Below are 26564 nucleotides of genomic sequence, written 5' to 3'. Positions count from 1 at the left end.
AGGCCTGCGCGGTGTAACTGCTAACTTAGTTGTGGCGGTTTTTACCACTGCTGGGCGAAAAGGCTGATGTGATTGTATGATCTCAAATGCTGTGTATTGAAGAATCTTAATGTGTGTATATATATATATTATATATATAATATATCTAAGTAATAGATAACATATAGATAATATATATCTATCTATATAGACATAGGTATATATATAGAATATATGTATCTATATCTATTATATATATATCCTAGAATGATGTGTTCGGTCTTCAAGCTAAACTTTCAAATACCATCATCTACATGTTAAATTGAGTGTCATTATAGAAGGAGTGAGGCCTGGAAAAATAGGGTAGCCATCAGCTGTTTCCAGGGACCGTGTGTGGACTCCACACGAATAACACCCCCCACCGTGTGGCCCACTGGATGTAGCCTCAGGCACCAACCCTGACGCCAGATTTTGGGGGATGAGAAGCCCGCCTGGAAGGGATGGCTGATAGCCCCACTAGAGAACGTAGGTATATTCAGGTGCAGCCTCCTGATTTTTAAATATTGGCGACTAACGCACACGGCACGCGAAGCAAAAGAGCAGGCCACACCAAACGCCCCCCGCAAGCTGGTCCCTCTGCCAGGGGTCAGGAGGCCACCCCGGGTCAAGGCTCTCCCTGGTCTTCCCCGGTTCCCTAACTCCGAGTGGCAGACGCAGCTGTGATAGGCCTTCCGGGGCGTTTCGATGTGTAGCAGGAGCCGGCTCCTGAAATCTTCGTGGACCCCCCCTCAGGACTGCAGGTCTTCCTAGAGTATTCCGTTCCACGTCATTTCACTGTAACGTTGGTGAGAGGCGGTAGGAATTCAGCTCCTGTCTGTAGCAGTGAGCCCAGGATCCCGTGGGTGTCACTACGCGTCATTCCGCTTCAAGTCGCAGAACCTGTCCGCAACGCAGAGGACTCACCCAACCCAGCTTTGCAACCTCGAGGGCGCTGACGTTGCTCGTTAAAACCAGTGCAGGTTGTGGAGGGGTGGGTATGAAGGTCAAAACCAACCATGTGAGAAGTTGAATAGGTTGCCCTGGTCAAGGCTGAGTTCCATGGACAGGCCGATTCCATAAACCGCATCTCCTGGGGACGAAGAGAAGGCTCTTATTTCCAGAAAGATAGTTTGTAGAGTTTTACTGGATGTAACTTGGAAGTTCACTGCTGAACTGTCTCAGTCAGCTGGTACTGCTGTGGCAGAATGACACGGAATCAGTGGCTTAAACAACAGACATTTGTCTCTCACAGTTGTGGAGGCTGGGAAGTCCAGGTTCAAGGTGCCAGCAGATTCAGGGCTTGGTGAGGACTCCCTGCTGGGCTTGCAGGCGGCTGCCTTCCCGGTCCCACTTTCGCGTATGAATTTGGGGGGTGATACACACATTCCGTCACTTGCATTAACCATGCATTCATACTTCAAAGTGTGCCGATAAGGAAATCGGGGCCCAGAGCTGACCCAGCACTGGAACCCAAGGATCAGAAAGTTTCTCTCCAGAGTGTCCTTCTAACGGCCAGAAACGCGATGTGCGTGGTGTTGAACAACACGAGTTCTGTAATGTTTATCGGAATCGTACACCCATGCCGCGTCCGGGTCAGCTAGAGGGAACGTGTCCGCTTGGAAAAAGAGTTTGCTCGAGGTTTTTTTCATTAGAAAATGAGATAGCACAACTTTTGAAGGGTACTTGACTCAGTGATGCTGGTTCTAATTTAAGAGACGGCTGAGCTTGGGGCCTGGCCCAGAATCTGGACCAGAAGTAAACGCGAGAGGTTCTGTCTGTTGTTTGGCCCAACATGTCAAGAGAAGGACTCCAGTCAGGGTGGCCTTGGTGGTTGAACCAAAGCCTCCAGACGGAGGGGGACTCAGGTCCCGCTCCCCATCACCTTCCTCCCCGCTCCCCATCGGCCCTGTGGGTGGCACAGTTGTAAGGAAACTCTCAGACCTTGCAGACGTCAGACCAGAAAGGGAGCAGAGTGAGCCCTCCAGCCAAGACGGGGCAGGGGGGTGGGGTGTCACCTGTAGGCCTTCCTGTCGAAGGGGCTTTGGAGTCAGAGGGAGGCCCTGACCCTGGCTCCATACTGCTGGGTCTCGATGTCATCATCCAAAGAATGGGAATTACTCTCCTCCCGACCACGCAGGGTTATTCTAAGGATCAGATCTGGCTCGTGTAAATTGGAGGTGCTGGGCACGCACGGGGCTTGGGGCCGAGAAAGAGCCCACAGTTCAGCGGCTGCCGAATCAGCTAATCAGGATGTCTGATTTCCCAGCCTACAGCCGACTGGAGGCGGCAGAGTAGAAAGGCCTGGTCGCAGCCGGCTCCAAGGGAGGCAAGAGAAAAGCTATAAAAGGCGGGAGCAAGCTCTCACAAGGCTCAGCCGTCTTGGGGATGTGCTAGGAGACAGAGAGCCCTCCACAGGTCAGTGGCTTCCCGGGGGCGCCGCCCCTTGTACCCTGGTCGGAACTCACGATGACGCGAGTTGTGTGGGTGACCTCTCTCTCCGTCCCCTCTCCCCCCCGGCCAGAAGGAGGCTTGAGGGGGTCTACCTGGCCTTTCTGTGGGGGTGCTCTGTGACCAGATGCCTCCAGGGAATGAGGTGCCCAGAGTCAGGGCCCGCCGAGGCGAAGGGAAAATGCCTTGGGCGCCTCGGGTGGTCTAAAAATAACCCGAGTCCAAGCGCCACGGGAGAGCTGTAACTTTTAGTGCCCTCCGGCCCTACTGGCCACCCCACCTCCACCTCCATCCAGGTCAGGGTGAGAAAGTCAGCCCTGGAGAACGGACTCCCTGGTCTCGGCCTGTGCTGGGGAGAGAGGGAGGAAGAGGAGAGGACCCCTGAGCAGGGCCTGCTGGAGGTGACGTGCCAGCCCCCCGGCCGTTACCCCTCTGGGGCTGGTCCGCCACCTGGAGTGGCCACAGTTTTTTTCTTTTAAAATTCTCACCCGAGGATATGCTTATTGATTTTAAACGGATGGCGGGGAGGGGGAGAGAGAGAAAGAGAGAAACACTGATCGGTTGCCTCCCAGAGCTCCTTCCCAGCCTGGCCGATGGCTCAGAAACGGGGCAGAAACTCACGAGCAGGGGTCTGTGACACAGTGAGGCCCCTGCCGCTCCCCTCCCCTTCCCTGACACCCGGTACCTACCAGAGGGCTTCCCTGAGACTTAAACCCACTTAGGATATCTTCCCAGCGGGTGACAAACCCTACAAACCGAGGGTTATTATTCCGTTCCTGTAACTGACTGGGGCCGAAGAATGGTGGAGGCCCGGCCTGAACAGAATGCTCCCAGCATTTCTGGACGTACGAGCGGCATCCCCCAACCCCCCGGCATCAGGGGCTTGGGGATGAAAAGGTGGGGTTGGGGGAGGGGCACTTTGCTGCTGTTAAAATCCCAGGGGACCCCACAGTGTTAGGAATCAGACCGTACAACGGCCAAGAGGGAAGGAACGCTTATTTTAGGGAGCACCTGACTCCCTTACCTGCAGTGACTGACAGCCACCGCAAATGCCCCATATTCCGAGTCCCTCCTCTTTTCTTTTTCCCTGATGGTTGGGCCAGAGCGTGAACACCCAGTGTTTCACAGATACACCCCGTCTTCCCTGTTAAAGTCACCTGTTGTCTCGTGCTGTGTGTGGCACACCTCTGCTCTCCTGGGGTGCTTGGCTGAACGACCCAGGGCAGCGCAGGGCTGGGGTTTCGGCCACGCGTTGCTCGGGCGGCTCTCGCACCCATGTCTGGGAGCACCCCTGGGCGCTGCCTCGCTGAGGTGTCGGGTGCCAGCTCCTGAACCCCAGAGGCCGAGGTGGGTGGCAGAGGGTCCCTCCGGTGGGACCTATCTTTTCCTGTAGGACGGTTTCAGCAGAGGGGAGCCAGGCGCTCCGGCTCCCTGCCCACGAGTGTACGGAGTCCGGTTTGGAAGACCCCGCTGAGGAATGTGGCTGATTCCGCCAGGGCTTTTGGCCCCACCCCAGAACGGACCCAGACTTGCTGAGGAGCCTCCGTTTCAACCAAGGGCGGAAACAACCTAATCTTTTTTCCATTTCTTTTAATGGTGCAAAAAAAAAAAAAAAGTCATCTTGCCTTTCCAGGTGATGCGGTGCCTTCCCATAGAAGGGGTAGGCTATCCATTTATCACTTTGTCAAGTCAGGACTTAAATCCAATCTGGTTGGTCCGGGCTGTGGGTCTTTTTCTTCAAAGGTTCTCTCCTTCCCGCCTCTCTGCCCACTTAGGGTACCCGCCAAGATGTCGCCTGGGTGCAGTGGGGCGTTCATAGGACCCCCTGGGGGCAAGGGAGGGGCTTTGTTCTCCCAGGTCTCCCCCTGTCCACCTCAGGCCTGGGCCTCTGCGCCCCTTCCCCACCTTCAGCAAGAGCTTGTGTCTCTTCTCTGGAAAGAGCCCTTCCCGCTCCACGGCTGGTAATAAAGTCCCCACGCTCTGTGCTCTTTGAGCTCTGGTTCCTCAGAACCCAGACGTCGGGGTGACTCTTGCACGTGCTCTCTCTCCGATCTCATAAAAGCTTCTCTGGCTCGGGCGCCAAAGCCAGAAAGCCTTGGCTTTCGCGGCACTTCCCCACCGAAATGGTATTAGTTTGGAACCGAAAAGCTGAACACGAGCCGCGTTGTGTGTATGCAGGTTCGACCTCTCCCTGCGGGAGGGGGGCCACGGTGCCCTGGGTGGAGGGCACCACAGCGATTGGGGGTGGCAGACGCCCTGGACCTTATTTCAGAATATAGTGCTGCTGGGTGTGTCCCTGCAGACTGCACCCCGAGAGCTGGTGGGGGTGGACGGCCCCAGGATCCACGCCGGTGAGAGCTGCCCCCGGGCCTCGGGCTGTCCAGACGCGGCTGGAGAGCCTGGCGCTCTGGCCCCGTGGAGTCAGGAAACTCTCCCCCACGGCTCTCGCCATGCCAGGTCCTTGGGGGAGATGCGGGGTCTCCGGTTCCCTTGCTGATGGAGTGTGATAGGTCAGTTGTTCTCTTTCTAGCTCCTNGGCTCCCTGCCCACGAGTGTACGGAGTCCAGTTTGGAAGACCCCGCTGAGGAATGTGGCTGATTCCGCCAGGGCTTTTGGCCCCACCCCAGAACAGACCCAGACTTGCTGAGGAGCCTCCGTTTCAACCAAGGGCGGAAACAACCTAATCTTTTTTCCATTTCTTTTAATGGTGCAAAAAAAAAAATGTCATCTTGCCTTTCCAGGTGACGCGATGCCTTCCCATAGAAGGGGTAGGCTATCCATTTATCACTTCGTCAAGTCAGGACTTAAATCCAATCCGGTTGGTCCGGGCTGTGGGTCTTTTTCTTCAAAGGTTCTCTCCTTCCCGCCTCTCTGCCCACTTAGGGTACCTGCCAAGATGTCGCCTGGGTGCAGTGGGGCGTTCATAGGACCCCCTGGGGGCAAGGGAGGGGCTTTGTCCTCCCAGGTCTCCCCCTGTCCACCTCAGGCCTGGGCCTCTGCGCCCCTTCCCCGCCTTCAGCAAGAGCTTGTGTCTCTTCTCTGGAAAGAGCCCTTCCTGCTCCACGGCTGGTAATAAAGTCCCCACGCTCTGTGCTCTTTAAGCTCTGGTTCCTCGGAACCCAGACGTCGGGGTGACTCTTGCACGTGCTCTCTCTCCGATCTCATAAAAGCTTCTCTGGCTCGGGCGCCAAAGCCAGAAAGCCTTGGCTTTCGCGGCACTTCCCCACCGAAATGGTATTAGTTTGGAACCGAAAAGCTGAACACGAGCCGCGTTGTGTGTATGCAGGTTCGACCTCTCCCTGCGGGAGGGGGGCCACGGTGCCCTGGGTGGAGGGCACCACAGCGATTGGGGGTGGCAGACGCCCTGGACCTTATTTCAGAATATAGTGCTGCTGGGTGTGTCCCTGCAGACTGCACCCCGAGAGCTGGTGGGGGTGGACGGCCCCAGGATCCACGCCGGTGAGAGCTGCCCCCGGGCCTCGGGCTGTCCAGACGCGGCTGGAGAGCCTGGCGCTCTGGCCCCGTGGAGTCAGGAAACTCTCCCCCACGGCTCTCGCCATGCCAGGTCCTTGGGGGAGATGCGGGGTCTCCGGTTCACTTGCTGATGGAGTGTGATAGGTCAGTTGTTCTCTTTCTAGCTCCTAGAAAATCTGAGTGGGCAGGGTGGCCAGGGTCCCTGCCTTGAAATACATGAAGGGAGATGTCAATGATGTGCTTTTTCCGATTTGGTCCGTGTGCGTGTGCAGGGCAGGCCGGTGTGCAGGGCACGCCCATGCCTGAACCAGGAGGTGGTGTCCTGGATGAGGGCGGGTCCCCAGTGTGGTGTGCGCTTCCCTCCAAGCAGGCAGCTGACAGAATGGGGGCTACGGATGTATCACTAGCCCTGGGGTCCGTGTGATCGTGGCTTTGGCAATGCTCAGCCATGTCACAGGTCCTGTAGGTGGCGATGTCAGGAGGGCAGGTCAAGGGCTGGGGGGTGGAGCTCTGGTGTCACATTCTGGCTCCTTTTCAGAAAAAGGAAGGTTCGTGGGTGACCCCCCTGACACTGCCATTTTGTGTTGAAGGCAGTGCTCCCCTGAGGCCACATGTCCCCCTTTGAGGGCCTTAGCAAACTGGAGCGGGGGGACCACATCTTCTCAGACACACTCAGTCACACTCACAGCCTCCCCTAGAAACCGTTCTGGGTTCAGAAACCCACAGGCTTGGAACACTGGGGGCACTTCTTTTTGGTCTTCAGATCTTCAATTTTGACTATTTTAGTAAGGAGGAGAGAGTTTAATTTACTTGGCAAAGTTAACATGATACCAACACCCGACCAGAATATACGGAGGAAGTAATTTCACTTTTAAATACAGATGCGAAACTCCTAAGTAGCAACAAACTCAGCCTCGCTAGACGATGAAGGTACATAGCACATAAATGTGTGGTGCCAGGAAGGCATGCCACGACCACTCATTTTTAAAGAATCTTCTAAAAGTAGCCTTATGATTACTCCAAAACATGACCCAGTTAAAATCAAAGTGAGAGCTTTTTGTCGGGGGAGGGAAGCCTGCTATGTTGCTCCTGAAGCTTACCTGGTGGAATGATTTTGTGGAAATAGGAAATTTTGAAACAGGAGCGAATGAGAAGGAACATGCTTTAGGAGTTGTTAACGTGTATGTTAAAGTCGCAGTATTTTCAACGGTTGGTCGTTACTGGAACGGATGAGAGAAACCAGATAGAAAAAGCTTAAAATAGGTCCCAGTGCTCACGGTAATTAAAGATATAAAAAAGATAAAAGTATTTGAAGTCAGTGGAGAAAGAATGGGCTATTTAATAAAATGTGCGGAGGTACCTGCTGAAACATTATGAAAATAAAGAATGCCTTTATTTGCCAAATTCCACATAGATGAAAAGAGAAAAAAAGCTCATGTGAAAAATTAAACGAAAAAAAACTGGGATAAATTTACAGGAACATTTATGTATCATTGTGGAAGAGAAACCATGAATGAAACATGTGATCTATTTGGCTGTTAAAAATTTCCCTATGTGCCAAAACCCCCCCTTCCTAAAAACGAAATGACAAAACCAGATGATACATGAGTAACCATGCTTGGAAAGATAAAGGCTCAGCATTTACGGTATAACAGGGACCCCTAAAGCTCTCGATGCAAAGATACATTTGAATGATAGATACATAAAGGGATAATGTTAAAAGTCCCGGAAAATTTTATGTCCTAGGAATATAGCACAGCCCTTTCCAGGAGTTTACCCTCAGGAATTAATTGCGCACATTTGTAAACATTGGGGTGTTTAGCAAGAGAACACAGAAGAAAAAATAGGCAGTAAGGAAGAAAGGAAGAGAGAGGAAGAGAGGAAGGAAGGAAAGTAGGAAGGGTTCTCAAATGTCCAACAATATGTTGATAAAGACATGTTTTAGTAGTATAGTTGACAACTGGTCTGTGTTGAAAAGTAATCTGGAAAGAAGCCCTGGCTGGTGTGGCTCAGTGGGATGAGTGCTGACTTGTGAACGAACCAGAGGGTCGCCGGTTCGATTCCCAGTCAGGGCACATGCCTGGGTTGAGGGCCAGAGCCCCAGTAGGGGGCACGTGAGAGGCAACCACACATGGATGTTTCTCTCCCTCTCTTCCTCCCTCCCTTCCTGTCTCTCTAAAAATTAATTAATTAACTTTAAAAAAGGAATCTGGAAAGCCACTCGCTGTAACATGTAGGAAGAGTCTTTTACAGAAACGACTGTGAGAACACACACAAATGCACCCACACAGCTGCCTGGATGCTTTTACACCAACATGTGAGGTCAGCATCGGGTATGTCTGCATCCGTGGTTACAGCTGACTTCTTAATTTTGCACACGTCTTTGCTCTTTTGTTTTCTTTTCTCTTTCTCGCCATGACCTCGTTTTCGTTTTGAAAATGTAAAAAGCAGTTGTTTTTTAAAACGTGACTCGGAGGACTTCCGGGTTAGTAGGATGACTCCAAGAGGTCAGGGTGGGCTGTGAATGCTCACGCTCCTGGTCACCACCAGCTCCGGGGGGATGTCCCCGCAACCCAGGCCTTTCCTGCTTCCTTCCCCTCGGAGCATCTGAGCAATCGGTGAGCGATTCCGCCTCATCTCAGCCCATTCAGGGGCAGTTTTACAGGCAGCGTCCAGTCTCCGCAGAGAAACTGGAAGCCCCCGAGGGCCGGGGCTGGGCCTTGCAGTCCCAGAGGTCCCCGGAGGCCTGGCGGAGCTGTGTGGCCACTTCACGGAGGCCGGCTTCCCTGGCATTCCTGGCCGGGAGGACCGATGAGAGAAGCCCTGGTCCCTGGAGATCAGGAGGGGACAGCTGGGATAGCTGAGGAAGACAGAGGCCACCAGCCAGCCCCCGGGGAGCTGGCCGGAGAAAGGCAAGGGCCAGCCCCCACCTGGCCAGTGCCCCGCGGATGACCTGTCCCATTAACTTCTGCTTTTTTGTCTCCCTGTGGTGCGTGCAGGCTCCCCCGCTCCCCTGGACCAGCCCTGCTGCCGCGGCCTCTATGACTTTGAGCCGGAAAACCAAGGAGAATTAGGATTTAAAGAAGGGGACATCATTACGTTAACGAATCAGATAGACGAAAACTGGTACGAAGGGACGCTTCGCGGGGAGTCCGGGTTCTTCCCCATAAATTACGTGGACGTGGTTGTGCCTTTACCTCAGTGATCGTGTGACTCGGACGCCGGACAAGCTCTCGTCACTGAGAGGAAGTCCCCCCCCCNTCTATGACTTTGAGCCGGAAAACCAAGGAGAATTAGGATTTAAAGAAGGGGACATCATTACGTTAACGAATCAGATAGACGAAAACTGGTACGAAGGGACGCTTCGTGGGGAGTCCGGGTTCTTCCCCATAAATTACGTGGACGTGGTTGTGCCTTTACCTCAGTGATCATGTGACTCGGACGCCGGACAAGCTCTCGTCACTGAGAGGAAGTCCCCCCCCCTGTGTGCACCCCCCCACCGTGTGGCGATCTGTGACATCCTCTCGCTGTGACCGGCTTAACCACTTTTGTACGTGTGCTCCCTTTTGTATGTGTATTTTATATCGATTCCATTTGTATAAATGACCGTCTCGGCGTAGCTACCCGAAGACAGAGCTTTTCTTTCTTTGCTGGTTGCCCTAAAAGCCATTGGTCCAACTGACGAGTGTGCTCTCGGGTGCTAGAAATAAATCGCTCCCGTGGCCGTTTTCGGCGGTGCATGGCCAGAGGCAAAACTCAAGATGAAGAAATGCTGGAGGCTCTCTTACTTGACGTGACTGATGGTGGCCGGTCCTTTCCCTGCGTCCTGTGTTTGCTGACCTTGAGTAGCCCAATAAATGCGACAGTGTGTTGGCCAACGGCCTTGGTTATTCTTAACCTGAAGTGGATCTCTAAGTGCAGTGGCCCGGCTGCAAACTCCTGTGCCCCGCAGCTGACTGGGGTCACAGCAGGGACACTCAGCTGTTTGCTCCCCGCCCTCATCAGCAGCAGCCCCCCTACCCCCTGGCCCCCCAGCTGTGGGCTTTCACTTTGCGCCCATCTCAAACCGGGCACACCTCCTTCCAGTCCGGGGTGAAGACCGTCCGGGACACCGTTGAGTTTGCCTGTGAACCAGCCTTTCTCCCGGCGGCACCCAGAGCAGACCTGGTGATCGGATTCCTGAGTTCAGAGAGGGGAGTGTGTCCACCAGGAGCTTCCTCCCCTCTTCCCCTAGGACTCGGCCTGTCCGTGGAGATGGGAGTTCTGAATCCCGACTGAGTGGTGGATTAGAGATAAAGACCCCGCCTTGGGGTTGGGTGCTCCGGTCCTTTGGTGGGTCAGTGCGGTGGGTTGTGGGGTGAGGGGTAAGGGACCCCAGAGAGCTCAGCTGCACCCTCCAATATAGCCTTCTCCAGGAACACGATGGATTCGGTTTCCCCATTTCTCCCTTTGGTCTTCTCGCTTGGTTTGTAATGGGACCTATTTAAATGCCAACGTCTGGTCTACGTGTGCAGGAATGTGGAGGCCGACGCAGGGCGGGGGTATTCGGGGATTGCCCGTGGGAGAGGCTGGGGGTGGGGCCAGGGCAGGTGGCTTTGGACATTGGCGCCTGGGCATGGGGTTTGTTTCTGTGACGACTTTCTCACGTTTCTGCTGGGCGGTCCAGACGTCGGCCCGTTGAGTGGTTTTTACTCCCTTCATCATGTTCTGTCTGGTGGGGTCGTCAACCGGGAGCCCCTTCCCCGTCCTGTGCTGATGCACAGTGATTTTCCATGCAGGTCCGAGGCAGGTGGACCCAGAGGGGTCACGAACAGGCCCTTGGTGGCCTCGGTGTGTGGTCTCAGGGGAGAGCTGAGGGGTCTGCGAAAGGGGCCCACGGCGATGAGACGGTGACGGCGCCCTTCACACTGGGTTCGCTGCGTGGCTGCCGGCAGAGTCAAGGACACGCATTTCCTGCTCCCCCTTTGAGGGCAGAGCAGGGACAGCGGAATTGCAAACCTGCATCTGTTACTCTGTCACATGATGTATGTCCAGATTGGTCGTCTTCTGGACGGGGTCAAAGGGGGTCCTTCCCGGTGGGCGGGGCATTGTTGGCATGGTTACAGCTGCATCTCCACCCTCTGAGTCTCAGATGTGGGGCAGCGGCCTCCTCCCATTTCCAGCATTACTCTAGAAATTTCTTTCATCTCTGTTTAGTGATTTTAGTGGGCAACTGAGTGGCTTGAGGAAACCATTTGAGTTCGAGCCGCGTCTTGGATCGGAAGTCTTCTTACCTGACCTGAAATTTCATGTCAATAACAGTTTTTAAAAAAATTTCTTCTCCGTTTGCCTCATTTAGGAGTGGCTGAACTCGGGCCATTTTGGTCTGAGTTTGCCTGAACCCACATGGGAATTGGGGGACATCTGTGTCATGACGTCTTTTGGTTTCTCTGTTCGTTTTTGAAAACAACAATAAAAATACACCGCTCTGGCTCATATTTCAGGAAGTAGCATTTAGCAATTTCATGGGAAATGCAGAGGACGTCCCACTCTTGCTTTGATGGTAGTAAAACCAGAGGCCCCAGCTGGGATTCTGTCAGTCTGGCCTTGGGGGATTCAAGGGCGTGCTGGGCGCGCCTTCCTGGCGGACGTCCACCATGGCAGGGTGAGGACCGGAGTCGAGGAAACGTCGTGTGGCCGGAGCCACGGAGCCGCAGGAGCAAAGGGTGGGGACAGGAAGACATCCAAAGTGACTCCCAGTTCACGGCTTCTGGGTTTTGCTTTTTTTTAAGAAAAAAGACCATTGATGTTGTCCCCGTTTAGGGGGAATTCTAACCCAGTTGCATGCACATCACAGAACATTTAGACATCCCTTTTCCGTTCAATGGAAGTACAGGTAGAGGGTGGATGTACAGGGTGGCCAGTTTTTATCCACGCTCCCGGTGCCCGTGGCTTCAGGTATGCACCTGCTCGCTGGCAGGTCACAGAACCACAGCGCCAGCCCAGACAGTCCTCCTGATTTTAGACCCACAGGGATTTCCAGCTCCAAATGTTCCAGGTGAAGCCATCATCCTCGCCCTTCCCCCCCTCCCGCCCACCATGTCCCTCCTGCTCTCGTGTTTCCCACGTGAGTGAATGACCCTGATGGCCACCACGCCTGGCCCCGGTCAGAAATCGGGGCACCGGGTGTCAGTGGTCTCTCTCCCTCCTTTACGTCACCCCCCAAGTCCTATCAATTCTGCCTCTCTGACAATTCCCAAATCCAGCTTATGCTCTTACCCCCACTACCACCGATGCGGGATTGGGCTGTCCTTTATCACACTGCGTCTCATTTGCTCCTTACCCCCTTGTGCCCCCAAGACCTCACACACGTCTGGCACAGGGCAGGCTGTTGGTCAATACACACCGCACCCAACATAGACCCTGTCTTGCCGGGGTCCTGGGAAGCCAGGCATAAAAGTGCTTCATCGGCTGTCAAAACCCTCCCCACGTGAGGTGCGTGGTGCAAAACTTAATACGTAGAAATGTTTTTATTGAACCTATAGTTGGGAAAAGGCTTCTCAAGTATTCCTTTGTGGTGTGTCCAAGCCAAATATTGCCAAGCGGAGAGAGTCGGGAACGCGCGGGGAAGCAGACTAAACAGGCGGGCCTCGTTCTTGGGGGGGGGGGCGCAGGGTGAGTGACCTGCAGTCAGCTCTTCTTGAGACGCCTTGCGAGGAAACGGGCGTCCGTCCCGCTTTCAAACGGTTAATTTGCACGCCTGCTCCAATTAATCGATTCTGCAGTTAAACCTTGCTCTCCCTGAGAGAGTAGAGGCGGTGTGTTCAACGTGAATTTTGCAGAAAGCCAAGTGTGAATAGTTGAAGGACTATTGCTTGGTGGTATTTTCTTTTCCTTTAAATTTAACCCTTTCGTGAGTGGCTCTCTTTCTACAAGGCAGCGTGTGCTCCGGTGCCTCCGCAGTCAGCCAGCAATGGACAGGTGGTTAGCTGGACTCACGGCCCCCAGCACAGTACTGCGCAGTGACGCCCGGGGCTCGGGCGCAGAAACCGCAACCAGACGCACGACGGTATTTTTTTTTTTTTTTTTTACCTCTTTGGTGCCTCTCACCGCATTTCCTGGAGCAGCGTCATGCCTCTCCCCAGCAGGCAGTATGTCTCTTTCTATCTTAGAGCCCCTGGTTGTCTCTTGAAAGCTTGAAGCAACAAAGCTAGAACCAAGGGCAGAGTCCGTGGTCTTGAGGGAGACCCCGCGGCTGCCTCTGCGTGGCCGGCGTGAACCCCACGTTGCGGGGAGCCTGGAGGCCCTTCCTGGGCTGCTCCGGAGACGCGAGGGAGAGGGTGTCAGTGCTGTGCTCTCCACCGGGAAGCTGTTGCAAAGTATAAAGGTGACCCCAGAAGCGGCCCTGGGAGAATTTCCTCATTTCACACGTTCGTACCGTGATGGAGAACGTTGGTGGCCAGGGAAGTGAAGGGACTTGCCTGGAACCCCCAGCGTGTGACCCAGACCGGTGGCGGGTTTCCTCAGCCCTCTTCCCGGGGTGTGGCTCCAGCGCTGCAGTGGGGTCTGTGTGGACACGTGTGTGTACATGTGTGTGTGTGTGTCTGAGTGTGAGAACACCTTCCAAGCCCAGGAGGCCAGATGGGGAACTGGCCTTGGGTTTGGGGCCTGGAGACTTTGCTGGCCCCGGGAAGGGCCACCAAATCCAAACTCTGTTCCTCCGAGCACTTCAGGGGACTGACTCCAGCCCTCCCTTGCTCCACCCTCAACCATTTGGAACTTTCTAGAAAGAGTTTAATGCTGCCTTTACCCTCCTGGTGGAGATTTTCATTGGTTCGGATCTGCCTCAAGCTCCTCATTAGATGTGATGGGCCTGGCACCCCGAGGCACTCCTTGGGGTCTCAGGGAAGGACGAGGGGAAGAACCAAAAACAGGGGGACATATGCCCAAGCCCACAGAGTCCCTCCTCCTGTCACACGTCCTCCCAAGTGGCAGACAAGCAGCCAGATGAAGACACACACAACAGACAGAACTCAGTCACCAGTAGCTGAGCCCGTTTTCTGCGTAAGAGCTGCCTGCTGCCTACGAGAGTGTCAGAGATTTCGCCTCTCCCCCAGCATCACCAACTGTCCACAACCAGAGCCTGGAGAGTTCTAATGAGGCAGTTAGGTGGTGAAGGTGCGACGGGACCCGTGAGGTCCCGCCAGCTGTCCCCGAGCGCCCTCAGCTCTCCATGGCTCCCTATTCTCCCAGCCCACAGAGCGTCCTAACCCGAGCCACCTGGTCGGACTGCTGGACCTGCTGGGTGAACAGGAAGGCAGAACTTCCCTCGGGGTACCGGCGATGTCTCCTGCTTTCTCTCCTGACCAACTCTTTCTTGAGTGGCCTCGCTTGATACGCAACCGAGAGAGGCCCAGTCCTGGCCTCCGGTCTTAATGTGGGGCACCCCCCAGGAGGGAGGCAGGCTGCGGAATCGAAGCTGCCGGAGGGAAAAAGAGACAGGAAATCCTGCGGAGCCATCCACACCTTCGAGCCCAGCGGCTCCTGAGTTTCTCCACTGGCTCCCCCAACTCCAAAGGCCGTCTCGGCGTGCCTTCCTGAGTTTCAGGCACCAGGCCTCCGCTCAACACAGCAGCTGCTGCAAAGCATAATATCTCTTTGAATTCTCCATTTCACCTTGAATATTCATGTGACTTTTGCTCCAGACCCCACGACACGCCAGGGCTGGTTTTAGAATGAGAACGATGTGAGCAGGGCCCGCGTCTGCCTGCTGAGGATGCGTGGTGCGAAGCCCACGTACAGCGGCCTCCTCCTCCTCTGTAAGATGGTGTGACACACCGCCCCTGCCCCGAAGGCCTATGTGACGGCGGCCACGTTAAGACAAGGTGCCCGGGGCCCCGTGTTCTGAAGGTTTCTCATCATTCCTCTCCCGACTCACTGGCGTGAGAAGCATGTCCAGTCAGTCCTTGGCATTTGCAGATTCCGTATTTGGGACTCCACCCACTGGGTGAATTTTATTTGTGACCCCCCCCCCCCCAATGAATCAGTACATGCAGCCCTTTTGTGTCATTTCAGGAGGGGTGAGAACTGTGAGTCGCCTGCTAGGCGTGTTCCCGGCAGAGACGGAGGGAGGCCACACTTGGGCTTCTTATCAACAGGTTTACTTTGATTTAACATTTAAAAAATTATTGCTTTGAGAGAGAGAGAAACATTGATTTGTCGCCCCACTTATTGACGCACTCGCTGGTTGATTCTTGTATGTGCCCTGACTGGGGATCGAACCCACCACCTCAGCGTATCTTTACGACACTCTGACCCATGGAGCTACCTGGCCAGGGCCTCCACTGGTGTCCTTTTATGGCCTATGTCATGGGACTTTTCACATTTTTGTCTTTTAGTGGTGACTTCACTGCTCGAAATGGCCAAGCAGCTGAGGGGCTACTTGGTCCCGAGCAGAGATGGCGGGCATTCGCCCTACAGGGAAAGTCCTGCGTTAGGCGAGCCACCTGTGTCCGACAAGCTTCCCTCCCGCACGAGGCACTCGCAGTGCTGGTCACCGCGAGTTCCACGTGAGTGAGTCAGCAGTGGAGGTGAAGTACCACGTTTTGAAAGAGAAACACATCCAAGAAGATTTGTGTGTGGATCAGCGGGCAAAACGGTGTGGCAGGCAGCCGGCAGGAACCTGACCCTACAATTCCCCAAGGAGCAGTATTTCTGTGCTCACAAATTCAGTGACTTTATGGGACATAAACACGGTGACGGAGGAGCGGCTCTGGCCCCTTCCCACCGAATGCCCTCTGCTCACTTCCCACCAGATGCCAGCCGTTTTGCAGGGAGTGGGGAGGTGGACCTGAGATCCTCCTCTGGGCCCCAGGAAGTCCCCAGAGTGAGGAGAGGACCACAGGGACGCGGGCAGGCAGGGCCAGCTCCTCCGGGTCAGGTCGTCACGCCACCTGGAGGGTCGTGCCAACCACAGAAGAGCTCCAGGCCCCAGTCCCGGCTTTGCAGAGCGTTACGTGCTGGTTGTTGCGCCCCTGAGCCTGCGTCCTCCTGGGTGAGGTGGGAATGACGCCCCTGCCCGACGCCACCGACGGAGCTGAGTGGCCCAGGAGGGCGTCCGCACAGGGGCCAGCTCACACTCCGCACCCAAAGAAATGCGGACCCTGGTCCTTGGCTGGCGGCCCATGGCGGACTTTCAGAGCAATCCCCGGTCCCTTGGCTTTATACCGCTGAGACTGGGCCAAGGCCGGCGACACACCGGCTCCCTTCACCTCTACAAGTCCACAGGAAATTCACCCTGGCCCCTCACACCACCATTCCCACCCCAAACCACAGGCTTGGGCGCCCCACTCCTGGGACAGCCAAACTCGGCTCCTACGGGGTGGCTCCGGGTCGCTGACAGCCGGGTGTGGAGTCGCTGGGCCCCCGCGCTGGGCGCCGGGCGCCGGGAGGGGCCCTGGTCTCCGACTCCAGTCAGGCCTGGATGCGGGCACGAGCCAGCGGTTCCGGGCAAACGTCCGTGTGGCCGCCGGGCCGACTGAGCACAGCCGGCGCCCGGGCCCGAGCCGGGTGGGGACGGGGCGGGGGCGGCATCCCCACTCGGGCTCCGGCGGGGGCGGGGCGCCCGGCTGGCTCGCGCGCGGCAGCCTTTCCCCAACGCGGCCGCCGGCGGCGGCGGCGTCGGCGTCGGCAACCCCGGCTCTGGCACCGCGCCTGGCGGCCGGCCCGGGCGAGGGGTGGCTTCCAGGAAGCGGGCGCAGGAGCGCTCCAGCCGCGTCTCGCCGTCCCGCGGCCCCGCGCGCTCCGAGCGCCCGGCCGGGCCCCCCCGCACTCCCTGCGCGCCGACGACCCCGCGCGGGCTGAGGGCGGGCCGGGCGCGCGGTGCACTTGCCCGGCGGTGCAGGTGGCGGCGCGCGCCCTGCGCTCTGGGCCGGGGCCAGCGAGGCGCCGGGCGTCCGGAGGGGCGGGGGAGGCGGGGCGGACGGCCCGGCCCCATTTAACTTCTCGGCGGAGACGCGGCGGGCTGGAGGCCGGCGTCGGGGACGGTCCGGGCCCGGAGTCCGCACCGGGGACCGACGAGGCCGCTGCGCCGTCTCCCTTCAGCGCGCGCCCGGCCCGCCCCTTCCAGAAGCGCCCGCGGTGCCAGGTGGGTGCTGGGCGCGGGAGCCAGGGCGGCTCTCCCAGCCGGGGTGACCCGGGTTGGGGACGCCGTAGTCATTTTGGACAATTCAGACTTTAGAAACGAAGATATCAGTGACTTGGCGATACACACAGGGAAAAATACCGAACCCCTCTGCGGGATCCGGACGCCTCAGAGAGGGACGGGCGGAGGGGCGCCCTGGGGAGTTTTTTGAGGGGCGTCTCAGGTTTGGGGGCGTCTTGGTAGAAAGGGGGAGATAGAAGGCTCGGGCGTCAGAAGGTCCCCAGCTCCTAAGGGGCCGCCGGCGGGAGGGACGCGCCTGGCGCGGAACGTGGGCGCGGGGCGACAGGACTCGGCGGACGCCGGAGGAGCCACCGCGCGGCCGCGGGGAGCCGACGGGACAGACGCGCCCGAGAGCGAGTGAGGGGCGCGCGGGGTCCCCGGCCCCGCCGCCTCCCTGCAGCCGGGAGGTGCCGCCCCGGGTCGGAAGCAGCGGCGCATTTGCGGATCGCATTAGGCCGGGCCCTTAATGCTTTCTCCAGATGGAGAGGAGCCGCCGACCCGCCCCCGGACACCGGCTCCGCCAAGGCGCCCGCGAGGCGAAGCGCGAGGCGAGGGTGACTTCGGCTTTTCCAGTCTCGGCTCGTACTCGTTTCGCCGGGAACTCCCGGGAGGACCCTGGAGAACTCCCCACGCCCCCCCCCCCGCCCCACGGGGTGTCACAGGGTCTCTGCCGGCGCCCCCTCCCTGCTCCGGGAGGCCGTTGGCTGCCTCACAGGCCTCGCTGGCTGCAGCCTGGGGCTCCTAGGGCGCACCGTGTGTCATCGGCAGGGAAAGCCCTGAACTTCCATAAGACGTGCGCTGCCGCCCGGGAGTGGTCACCGACTTGCTGCGTGACCTTCGGCAGGTCCCGTCCCCTCTTTGGGACGGTTCTGTGGGCCCCAGACTCACTTTGGCCGAGGCAGCAGAAGCTGGCAGGTGCCCTAACCCTTGGCTCCGGGTCGGTTTCCTGAGTCCTTTGCCAACGGCCACACCCTGGAGCTGACAAATGAGCTGGAAAGTGGCTGGGGCGGAGACGCCTCGGCCTCTGGAGGCCTGGCGGCGTGGGCCGCTCGCTGGAGGCTCGTCCAGCTGCCCTCCTGACCCTGATGTGGACTCGTCCCACTAGAAAACCCCAGGCAGCCCCATCCTGAACCGACACTAACCTTCCCAATCTTCCTCCGACTTGGGAACTGCACTTAGGGTCGGGAGCTGGTGGGAAACCAACTATTTTCTCTTTTATAGGCTTAAGGCGAGAGCCGTCCAGGACAACGGGATCCATGGCATCCTGCAAGAGCCCCTGGTGGCTGCTGATCTGTGTGGTCTTCACACTCACTGCTCTCTGGCAGGTAACAGGGACGGGGAGGGGCATGGAACGCGTGCCCTGTTGACTTAGGACCTGTATTCTAGGTCCCCTAAGCCCCGCTGGGACTCATGTTTCCGTTGAACCAGAGAGCATGTAATTTTCTCTCTTACCTGCAACGTGTTCTCAGAGGCTGACTTACCTACAGGACTAATAACCTCAATCCCTTGGGTCCTGTCTGAGTCCTGAGCAAGGGCCTTAATGCCACTGTGGGTACCAGAGGTGACCCGGGACAGTCTGGAGTGGCCACCTCCATGTGCCCAGTAGAAGCTGGGCTGCTACGAGCCAGGCCCGAGGCCTGGGCAGAGTTCAGTGTCTGGCTTTAGCTCAGCTACTAAGTAAGTAGTCTAAATTTACTCCTGTCGACACATACCACACGGTCTTGCAGGCTTTTTTTTTTTTTTTTTTTGACTCTTGTGTTTCCCACTGGTCTGGGAGGACCCAGCTCATCTAGTTGATCCTCACTTGCTGACAGGAGTGATGCTAGCCTTGCTGACAGACAGTAGGGAAGGGTGAGGACAGTAGCAAAGTGGATGGCACACGCTTCCTTTATTCCCAGCCACTTCTTCCCATCACCAGCTGATCACCGCTGAGTGGGGACACAAGCCCACACTCGCCAGGTCTCCCAATTTTTCAAGAGGGCTGCACCACCCAGAGTTCCCGTAGAATCTGCTAGTTTTTAAAGCATCGAATGTCAGATGACTGTGTTGGTACCCTGGATGTGGTCAAGCAATCCAAAACCCCAGATCTAAGGGTGTAGGAAACACCTCAGTCAGTGCTGTATCCTGAGGGCTGCCGCGCCCTCCTGAATTGCCCTGTGTGAATTAGAACAGACTAGCCCATTCGGTACCCTGTGCGCCCCCAACTGGGGACTAGGCCCACAACCCAAACATGCACCCTGACTGGGAATCGAACCAGCGACCCTTCGGTTCACAGGCCAGTGGTCAGTCCATTAAGCCGCCCAGCCAGGGCCATAATCATATGTTAACAGGATGTCTTTTGTTAGAACAAAAGTATTCAAGGTGATTTTGTGGTTTCCTGGTCAGCGAGGTGCAGTGTGTGGTTGAAAAGTGGACACTTGCTCTTGAGACCCGTCTGCTGGTCTGAAACTCTCTGGGAGAGCTTCGGAGATGTGTGCTTGGTCGCAAGGGGCTGAGCTTTCAAGTCACAGAGTTTCACGCTGTCTCCTTTCACCCTATAAAATCTGAACGTGCTTTGAGGCTGTCAGTTGACCTCGGGCCAAGGGCAGTGTGTTTCCATGTGTGGGGCACTGTGCACAGAAGGTCATAAAAGGAGATTCTGGGCCAGCAGTCTACATCACCCACAGCGTCCACAGTTCGAATCCCAGCCCCACCACTTCACGACCTGTCATGCGAACATCTCTGTGTCTCAGTTCCCACACCTGTGCCGGGATGGGGAGGGCGGGGGGAGGCAGAATCTATCTCACTGAGAGCAGTTAAATCATTGTGAAGTGGGAGAACATCACAAGCAAAGCCCAGCAGAAACAGCGTCTGGCACACAATGAGTGAACGGTCCAGGTTTAGTGCTCTGAATAGAAACAAGCTTATTTAGAAACAAGCTCAGGGCCTGTCATTTCGCTGTGAAGCTGTAGGGGGCCCTCGTGAGGCATAAGCCCATCAGAGAAGATGGAAGGGGGCGGGGCCTGTAGCTGTGGGCGGGGTTGGCCGGGAAGGTCCTGTCGTGAGCCCTGGGAGAATTCTGGTGAAGGGTAGGTCAGTCCTGGGGTTGGGACTTGGTTATTTCCCCAGGGACAGCCTGGGTCTGAGTCCCAGCTGGCCCTCTGAGGTCCCTGAGAATTTGGGTGTTTGGGGGGTCTTTAAAGGTGTTCTTTAGTTTGTCCCCTTGCCTTACTGACGCAGCCACCAGGGGGCTGGTGGCGTGTGAGGCTGACCGTCAAGGAGTGTGGGATGTGCCAACTAATTGAGTAAAAACTGGATTTTCTTTATTAAATCAGCTAAAATGTAAACTCTTGTGCTCACCGAGCCCCAGGAATCATGATAGATGGCAGAGCCAGCTATGAGGTCAGCAGTCTCGTTTTTTTCTAGCTCCTCCCCGGCCCTTTCTGGAGGCACTCCCTGTCTCCCTCGCCCAGACGGCCGGGAAGGCCTTCCCCTTCTGTCTCAGGGACTCTGGGAGCTTCCTGTGGCTCCAGGCCCTCCCCCCCGAGACCCTGGTCTCCCCTGAGCAGACAGTGGCTCGTGTTCCAGTGCTCCCTTCCAGCCTTCCTCCTCGAGGAGTCCCGACTCATGGGACCTCGACAGGGAGCCAGCCACAGGGGCAGGCTGGCTTGGTCAGATCCAGTCTCGTGAAATCTCAGGATTCTATTCATTGAAAGTCCAGTCCGGTTTAAAATTTTGACCCCACACTTGATTTAAGCCTCCTCTCCCTTCTGTCTCGTTGAGGTGTGAGGCATGGCTCTGAGTCCCCAACGTGGGTCCATGCTGTGGTCCGTTTCCTCATCGCTGCCCGAGGTGGGAACAAGCTCTGGGTCCCTCCCTCCCTCCCTCCCTCCCTCCCTCTCTTCTTTCCTTCCTCACCTGAGGATATGTTTATTCATTTGAGGGAGGGAGACAGAGAGAGAGAGAGAGAAACATTGATGTAAGAGAGAAACATTGATCAGTTGTTTCCTTCATGTGCCCTGACTGGGGATCGAACCCATAAACTTGTGATGCCTGGGACAGCATCCCAACCAACTGAGCCACCCAGTCAGGGCACATCTTGCTTTTCATTATTCTGGGTCCGGCGACTGGGGGGTTAGAAACCAGGAGAGGAGTCAGAGAGAAAGGCAAACAGCTCTTTACTTAACAGGGAGAAAGGCGTACGTAACGGGATGCCTCTTTCTGCTGGTCGCCACTACCTCTGGGGTCTTCGTGGACCCTCTGCCCTCCAGATGGCCTGCATGAATCCTGTGGGGTGCTGCAGCGCCTCCCTTTCCTGAGGCAGGAGGTGCAGCTCAGGCTGCTGGGCGGGGTGCCGGTTCACACGCAGTGCCCATCAGCGAGGGAGGAAGGTAGGGGCTGGCGATAATGGGACTTCTCTGCCCTCTCATAGTGAGCTCCGAAGGAGACATCTGTTTTGTTGGTACTTCTCTTAAGAACGTGGGGTACTCATTGCCATCAGCTTCAGGTTCAAAAATCCCAGGTTTCTGGCCTTGGGAAACGGTCTCCCTGAATATCTCAATACGAAAATTGGACATGTTGGCTCCAGGCTCAGGGCCAGGGCTAGCTGTTCTGGTCTCATGTTCGAAATGGTGTTTTAGGTGGTTCTCGCTGGTTCTGGTCTTAGGGGTGCTCTCTGGGTGTTTTCTGGGCCGTGGCGTTGTCTCCGGTCTTGAGGCAACGTTCTGGTTTCATGGGTTCTGCTCTCAGTAGGGGTGCTGGCCTCAGAGATCCCAGACATTCTGGTGGTTCTTGTCCCGATGGCATTTATGTCTGTGTGGTTGTCACCAGGGTGGCGTCAGCAGTTCTGGTCTTGGTGTCGGCTCCACCCTCACCAGAATGAAGGGGAGCTTCCCTTCTTGTGTGATGTCTGTGACACCCGCGCTTTGTTCTCTTGCTGCCTCTCTGACTTCCACCTCCGCCTCCTTCTTTGGCCCGTCTCTGGCTCTTTTTCACCCTTCGCCCTCTTCTTCCTCCCTCTCCTTGTTTGTCCCCCACACACCTGAGTCACTCTCTCAGAGGCGTCTGCCGGGGGTTCCTCTGGCCGTGGGGGGACCCAGCTCTCAGAAGGATTCAGACTCTCCAATTTAGGCTTTTGACCTTCTCTTCAATCAGGATTGTAGATGCGCCCAAAGGCGACAAGTTGTCCTTTTTTTTTTTACATAAACTGTTCAATAGGAGCACTGAATACAAAACACAATTTTGATCATTCTTTTCTGGTTTTTGTTTCTTTCTTTTTTTTTAAACTCGAGGACCCCTCCAAAAATAAGAGGCGTCTGTCTGCCTCTCATGAGAGAGGCTGAGTCAGTGCATTCACGAGGGGCTGGCCACCTCCGCCTGGAAGTCCCCGGGGCCTCGAGCACTGCTCCCTGCCCCCCACCGCCCTGCTCTGACTCAGGGCCTGGCTCCTCAGTCACCAGACATTGGAGCCAGGATCCTGGGCTCACTGCGAAGGCGTTCTCTTCTGTCTCCCAGACTGTACCCATTCATTCCATCTCAGAAATGTCTCTTCAATCTGTTTTTTCTCCTCTGTTTCCATCGGACCATATGTGTGAAGAGGAGGGTGCGTGGCAGCTAGGGGTATGAGATAAAGGAGGTGAGACAGTTAGTGGCCGCACTGGGGAGGGCCCTGAGCGGCATAATAACCACGTGATAAAGAGGACTTCACACAGTGGGCAGCATACGGGCCTGGGGGCCCTGGCCAGGAGACGATGGGAGGCACCATGAAGACCCCGTTGGACCACCGGGGGCGCCCTTGAACAAAGGATCCTCAGGAGGCTGCTGGTGCTGGTCCCCCCCAACCCCGTCAGTCAGGACAAGAGGGTCCGCTCCGTTCACCACTGTGAATGGGTCAGGACCGAGTCATAGACAAGAGCAAGAGGATGGGAATGTGGAAACCATTTCTGACCCTGAAGCCATGGGACAGGAGACGAGTGATTACATGGGACTGGCAGAGAGAGAGAGAGAGAGAGAGAGAAATTGAAAATTTCTTGAGGTTTTGAGCGAGTCCTAGAGGGCCCAGGAGGGCGAAAATTCACCCTGGTCCTGTGAGTTGGTCGCTTATGTTTGAAGGAGCAATTTCAGGGGGAGGTGTGGATGGCGGACGGCAGGGCCCCGAAGGCAGGAAATGAACAGTCCTGTCTGAGGGAGGGACAGGATCACTGGAAAGGATTTTTTTTTTTTAGCAAAGTGAACATTTAGTATATATGCTCTCTGAGGGGAAGCAGCCAAGGAGAAAGGGGGGGATTAAAGACAGAAGAGGAAAAAACCAATTATAGGTAATTGTTTCGTAACAGAAAGGAAGCAGGCCGCGTGGCACTGGAGTTCCCATCTTATGGAAACCGCGTTTCAAGGCTTACGACGGTCATTGCTCTCAGTTTATTTTGACAAAGATGCTAATTTCCATAAATAGCGCGGCGGTGTAAAGCGATTTCCTCTCCAAGTATTTTATGCTGCTTACTTTCTGGGATTTGTCAGCAGCGAACAACGCCAGCCGGGGTGAGCTGTGCAAGACCACGGGGCCGGCCCCCACGCCTCCAGTTAGACATGAGTTAGAGTTTTATTTTGAGAATTGTTCTTACCCACCGGTAAGAACTCGTTTTATTAGGGAAAAACTTATCATTAGATGAAAGGACTCTTAAGTTCTCTTCACTCTCTCTTTTGAAACTTCCATTGCATGTCCCTCCCCCCTCCTTATTTAAAAACGTAAAACATTCTTGTTCTAAAAATGGAGAAAATGCAGGAAAGGACAAAAAGGAAACAAAAATCACATTGCAGTCTACCAGTTGTTAGGATTTTGTGGTGTTTACTTTTAATATTCTATTCTATTTATTTATGTATTTATCTTTAGAGGGGATGGAGAGAAGGAGAGAAATCTCAATGTATGGTTGCCTCTTGTGTGTCCCCTGCTGGGAACTGGCCTGCAACCCAGGCATGTGCCCTGACTGGGAATCGAACCACGATCCTTTGGTTCGCAGGCCCACACTCAATCCACTGAGCTACACTAGCCAGGGCCAATATTCTTTTCAGAATATTAACACATGTACATATGTATCTTATAAAAAGTGATGACACCATGTTTTGTTTATAACTTTTTAATTAACAACGGGAGGAACATTTCTCCGTGCCATTAAATCTTTTTCTATACTAATATTTAATGTCTTTATAGTATTGTGCTATTTGTTAATATTTTATTAAGTAATTCTTTGCTGCCGAACATGTAGGCTGATCAGCGTTTTGCCCTTGCAAATAATGCCGCCACAAACACACTTTCTTGTGCGTTCTCTGTCATTTCTGCTAAGATCCCATTGGCCAAAGCCACTCACATAGCTGAAGCCATAGTCGGGGGTAGAGAGACCCTCTTACCCACTAGGAGACTAGAGCAGGTTATGCGGCCGAGCCCTGAATCACTGGGGTGGGCAGGTACGCTCTTCTCATAGAGGTAGCGTGTGTGTGTATGTGCATGTGAATGCGTGGGGAGGGGTGGGAATATTGTTTTAAAAGATTTTATTGATTTTTTTAGAGAGAGGGGAAGGGAGAGAGAGGGGAGAGAAACATTGATCAATTGTCTCTTGTTTTCCCATATGCTCTCCAACCGGGGACTGAACCCACAACCCAGGCATGTGTCCTGACCGGGAATCGAACTGGCGGCCTTTCAATTTTCAGTGCACTCAGCTGAGCCACACCGGTCGGGGAGGGGGGGAGGGGAATATTTTTGAGTAATGACCTAATCTAATCTGGCCAGACCCGGCTTTGCGCCGAGGCTGTGTAATTCCGGAAAGCACGCTTGAATCACTGCCCTCACACCCTTGCCATGAACTAGGATCCCAGGGTTGGGGTGAGTCAGCGTGAAGGAGGAATTGGGAGCTGAGTGCCCGCTCGCTGTGGAAAGTCACCCCCCCACCCCCCGCCGTGAGACACGTGCGTGTGTAAGACAGGGAGGCCACGTACCATCGGCCTCCCAACGTCAGCCCTCTTCCCGAGTCTGCAGACGGACGGAGGCCCTCAGCCCCCAGCTCAGGGTGGCGGCAACCCTTCGATGGGGACCCACAGGCGCAAGTGAACGCGTTAACATCCCCCCTTGAGCACGTGCGTGTCTGTGCATTCCTGTTCCCGGAACTGAAGTTTGCAGAAACCGCCGTATCCTTCCTACGAGTGACTCACTGTCGTACTGGTTCCGTTACCCATTTAATTCCAAGTGGTTCCCTGAGGAGAGCGTCTGGCTGAGATCTCATCAGGTAATCTCGTGCCACATTAGGCGGCTGTAGGTACAGTTTGAGAAAAACGCCGCCCTGGCTAGTACACCCTGCTCTCTGCCTGCTGGGCGGATTGACAGATTCTCTGTCTCCGGTATTGGGCTGCAGGGAGGGTTGGTACCGGAGCCTCGGGCATAGGCGCGGGGTGGCCGCCACCTGGCGGGGCTCTGCCGTCCTGCGGGGTGGGGTGGGGGGTCCCTCAGAGCTGCCTGCGTGGTTGGGCATCTCCTTCCTCTCCTCCGACTCACTGACGGGACGGGTCACCTTCGCGGGTTTTCTAGGATGGAATCATCTCTGTCTTTTTGGCGTGAACGCCGCTCTGCCGTGATGTATTGTCTTAGGAGCCCTCAGCGGGATGTGGTTTGCGAATATTCCGTTGAAAAGCGGCATATCTGTATTCATAAGTAATACCGGTCAGTATGACTCAGGTTTTCATACCAAGGTTGTTATTCTCCTCATAAAATGGAAGCGTTTCTCATCGTTTTCTTTTCTTTTCTCCTCTGTTTTCTTCTAAAGATTTCATAGCTTTCCGTGCTGGTGTTTAAATTCCCGATCCATTGCGAATTGTTTTGTATTACGGTGTGAGGTCCAGACTAACTCCTGCCCACGGATGTCTGGCTGCTCTTGTCGGGTCTTGAAATGTCCGTTTTGTCGGTTGACGATGTTATTTAGTTCTCCTCTGTCCTTGGTGATTTTTCTGTCCAGTTATTGAGTCAGGTGCTGAGAGAGGGGTGTTGAAATCCCCAACCCCAACGGGGCCCGTGGCTCTTTTTCCTTCCAGTGTTCTCCGCGTTTGCGCCAGGCGATCTGACGCTCAGCGGTTGGCCGAACACACCTTTGGGATCCCCGTGTTTCTGGGTGGAATGTTCCTCCATGCCCCTCTTTGACCTACCACTCTGGGGGGCAGGCTCATGGGGTAGACCCGTGGTGCGGAAAAACTCAGGGTTTTTGGCCCAGAGAACCTCAAAGATCGTGGAGCACAAAACGGACCTAACAATGGTCTCAGGACACGTGGGGGGCGGGGTCAGAGCTAAGCCTAGTGACACTCCTCTTGTCCATTAGGTGTCTTGCTCTGGACAATTGGTGGCCTCAATGCCAGTGGCTAGTGGCTGAGTCACCCTCCCTGTCACGACCTGAGGCACATCTTTTCTGACTTCCTTTCTTTCTTT

General features: G+C 55.5%; 2 protein-coding genes across 6 annotated transcripts in view; both read left to right on the top strand.

Annotated features, from left to right (window-relative positions):
• The window catches only part of SH3GL3 (SH3 domain containing GRB2 like 3, endophilin A3), a 38043-nt gene extending 28228 nt beyond the window's left edge, over window positions 1–9815 (top strand). For 2 of the 4 annotated variants that reach the window (XM_037053510.1, XM_037053513.1), the window contains one exon: window positions 8940–9197. In XM_037053510.1, the coding sequence (XP_036909405.1) occupies window positions 8940–9145 (206 nt within the window). In that variant the 3' untranslated portion in view covers window positions 9146–9197. Of the gene's footprint in view, window positions 1–2284; window positions 2442–8939; window positions 9198–9228 lie in introns of those variants that run through there. The other 2 variants (XM_037053511.1, XM_037053512.1) reach the window with 2 other exon arrangements.
• A 7092-nt stretch (window positions 9816–16907) lies between these two features.
• ADAMTSL3 (ADAMTS like 3) overlaps window positions 16908–26564 on the top strand; it is a 144320-nt gene continuing 134663 nt past the window's right edge. For both annotated transcript variants that reach the window (XM_037053508.1, XM_037053509.1), the window contains exons 1-2: window positions 16908–17065; window positions 18344–18447. In XM_037053508.1, coding sequence (XP_036909403.1) covers window positions 18379–18447 — 69 coding nt within the window. In that variant the 5' untranslated portion in view covers window positions 16908–17065; window positions 18344–18378. The remainder of the gene's footprint in view (window positions 17066–18343; window positions 18448–26564) is intronic.

Source organism: Sturnira hondurensis, unplaced genomic scaffold (genome assembly GCF_014824575.4).
Source record: "Sturnira hondurensis isolate 20B ecotype Veracruz unplaced genomic scaffold, ASM1482457v3 Scaffold0007865, whole genome shotgun sequence".
NCBI classification, from domain to species: Eukaryota; Metazoa; Chordata; class Mammalia; order Chiroptera; family Phyllostomidae; genus Sturnira; species Sturnira hondurensis.
The sequence above is the reverse complement of the archived record's forward strand: the minus strand, read 5'-3'. Positions and strand labels throughout refer to the sequence as shown.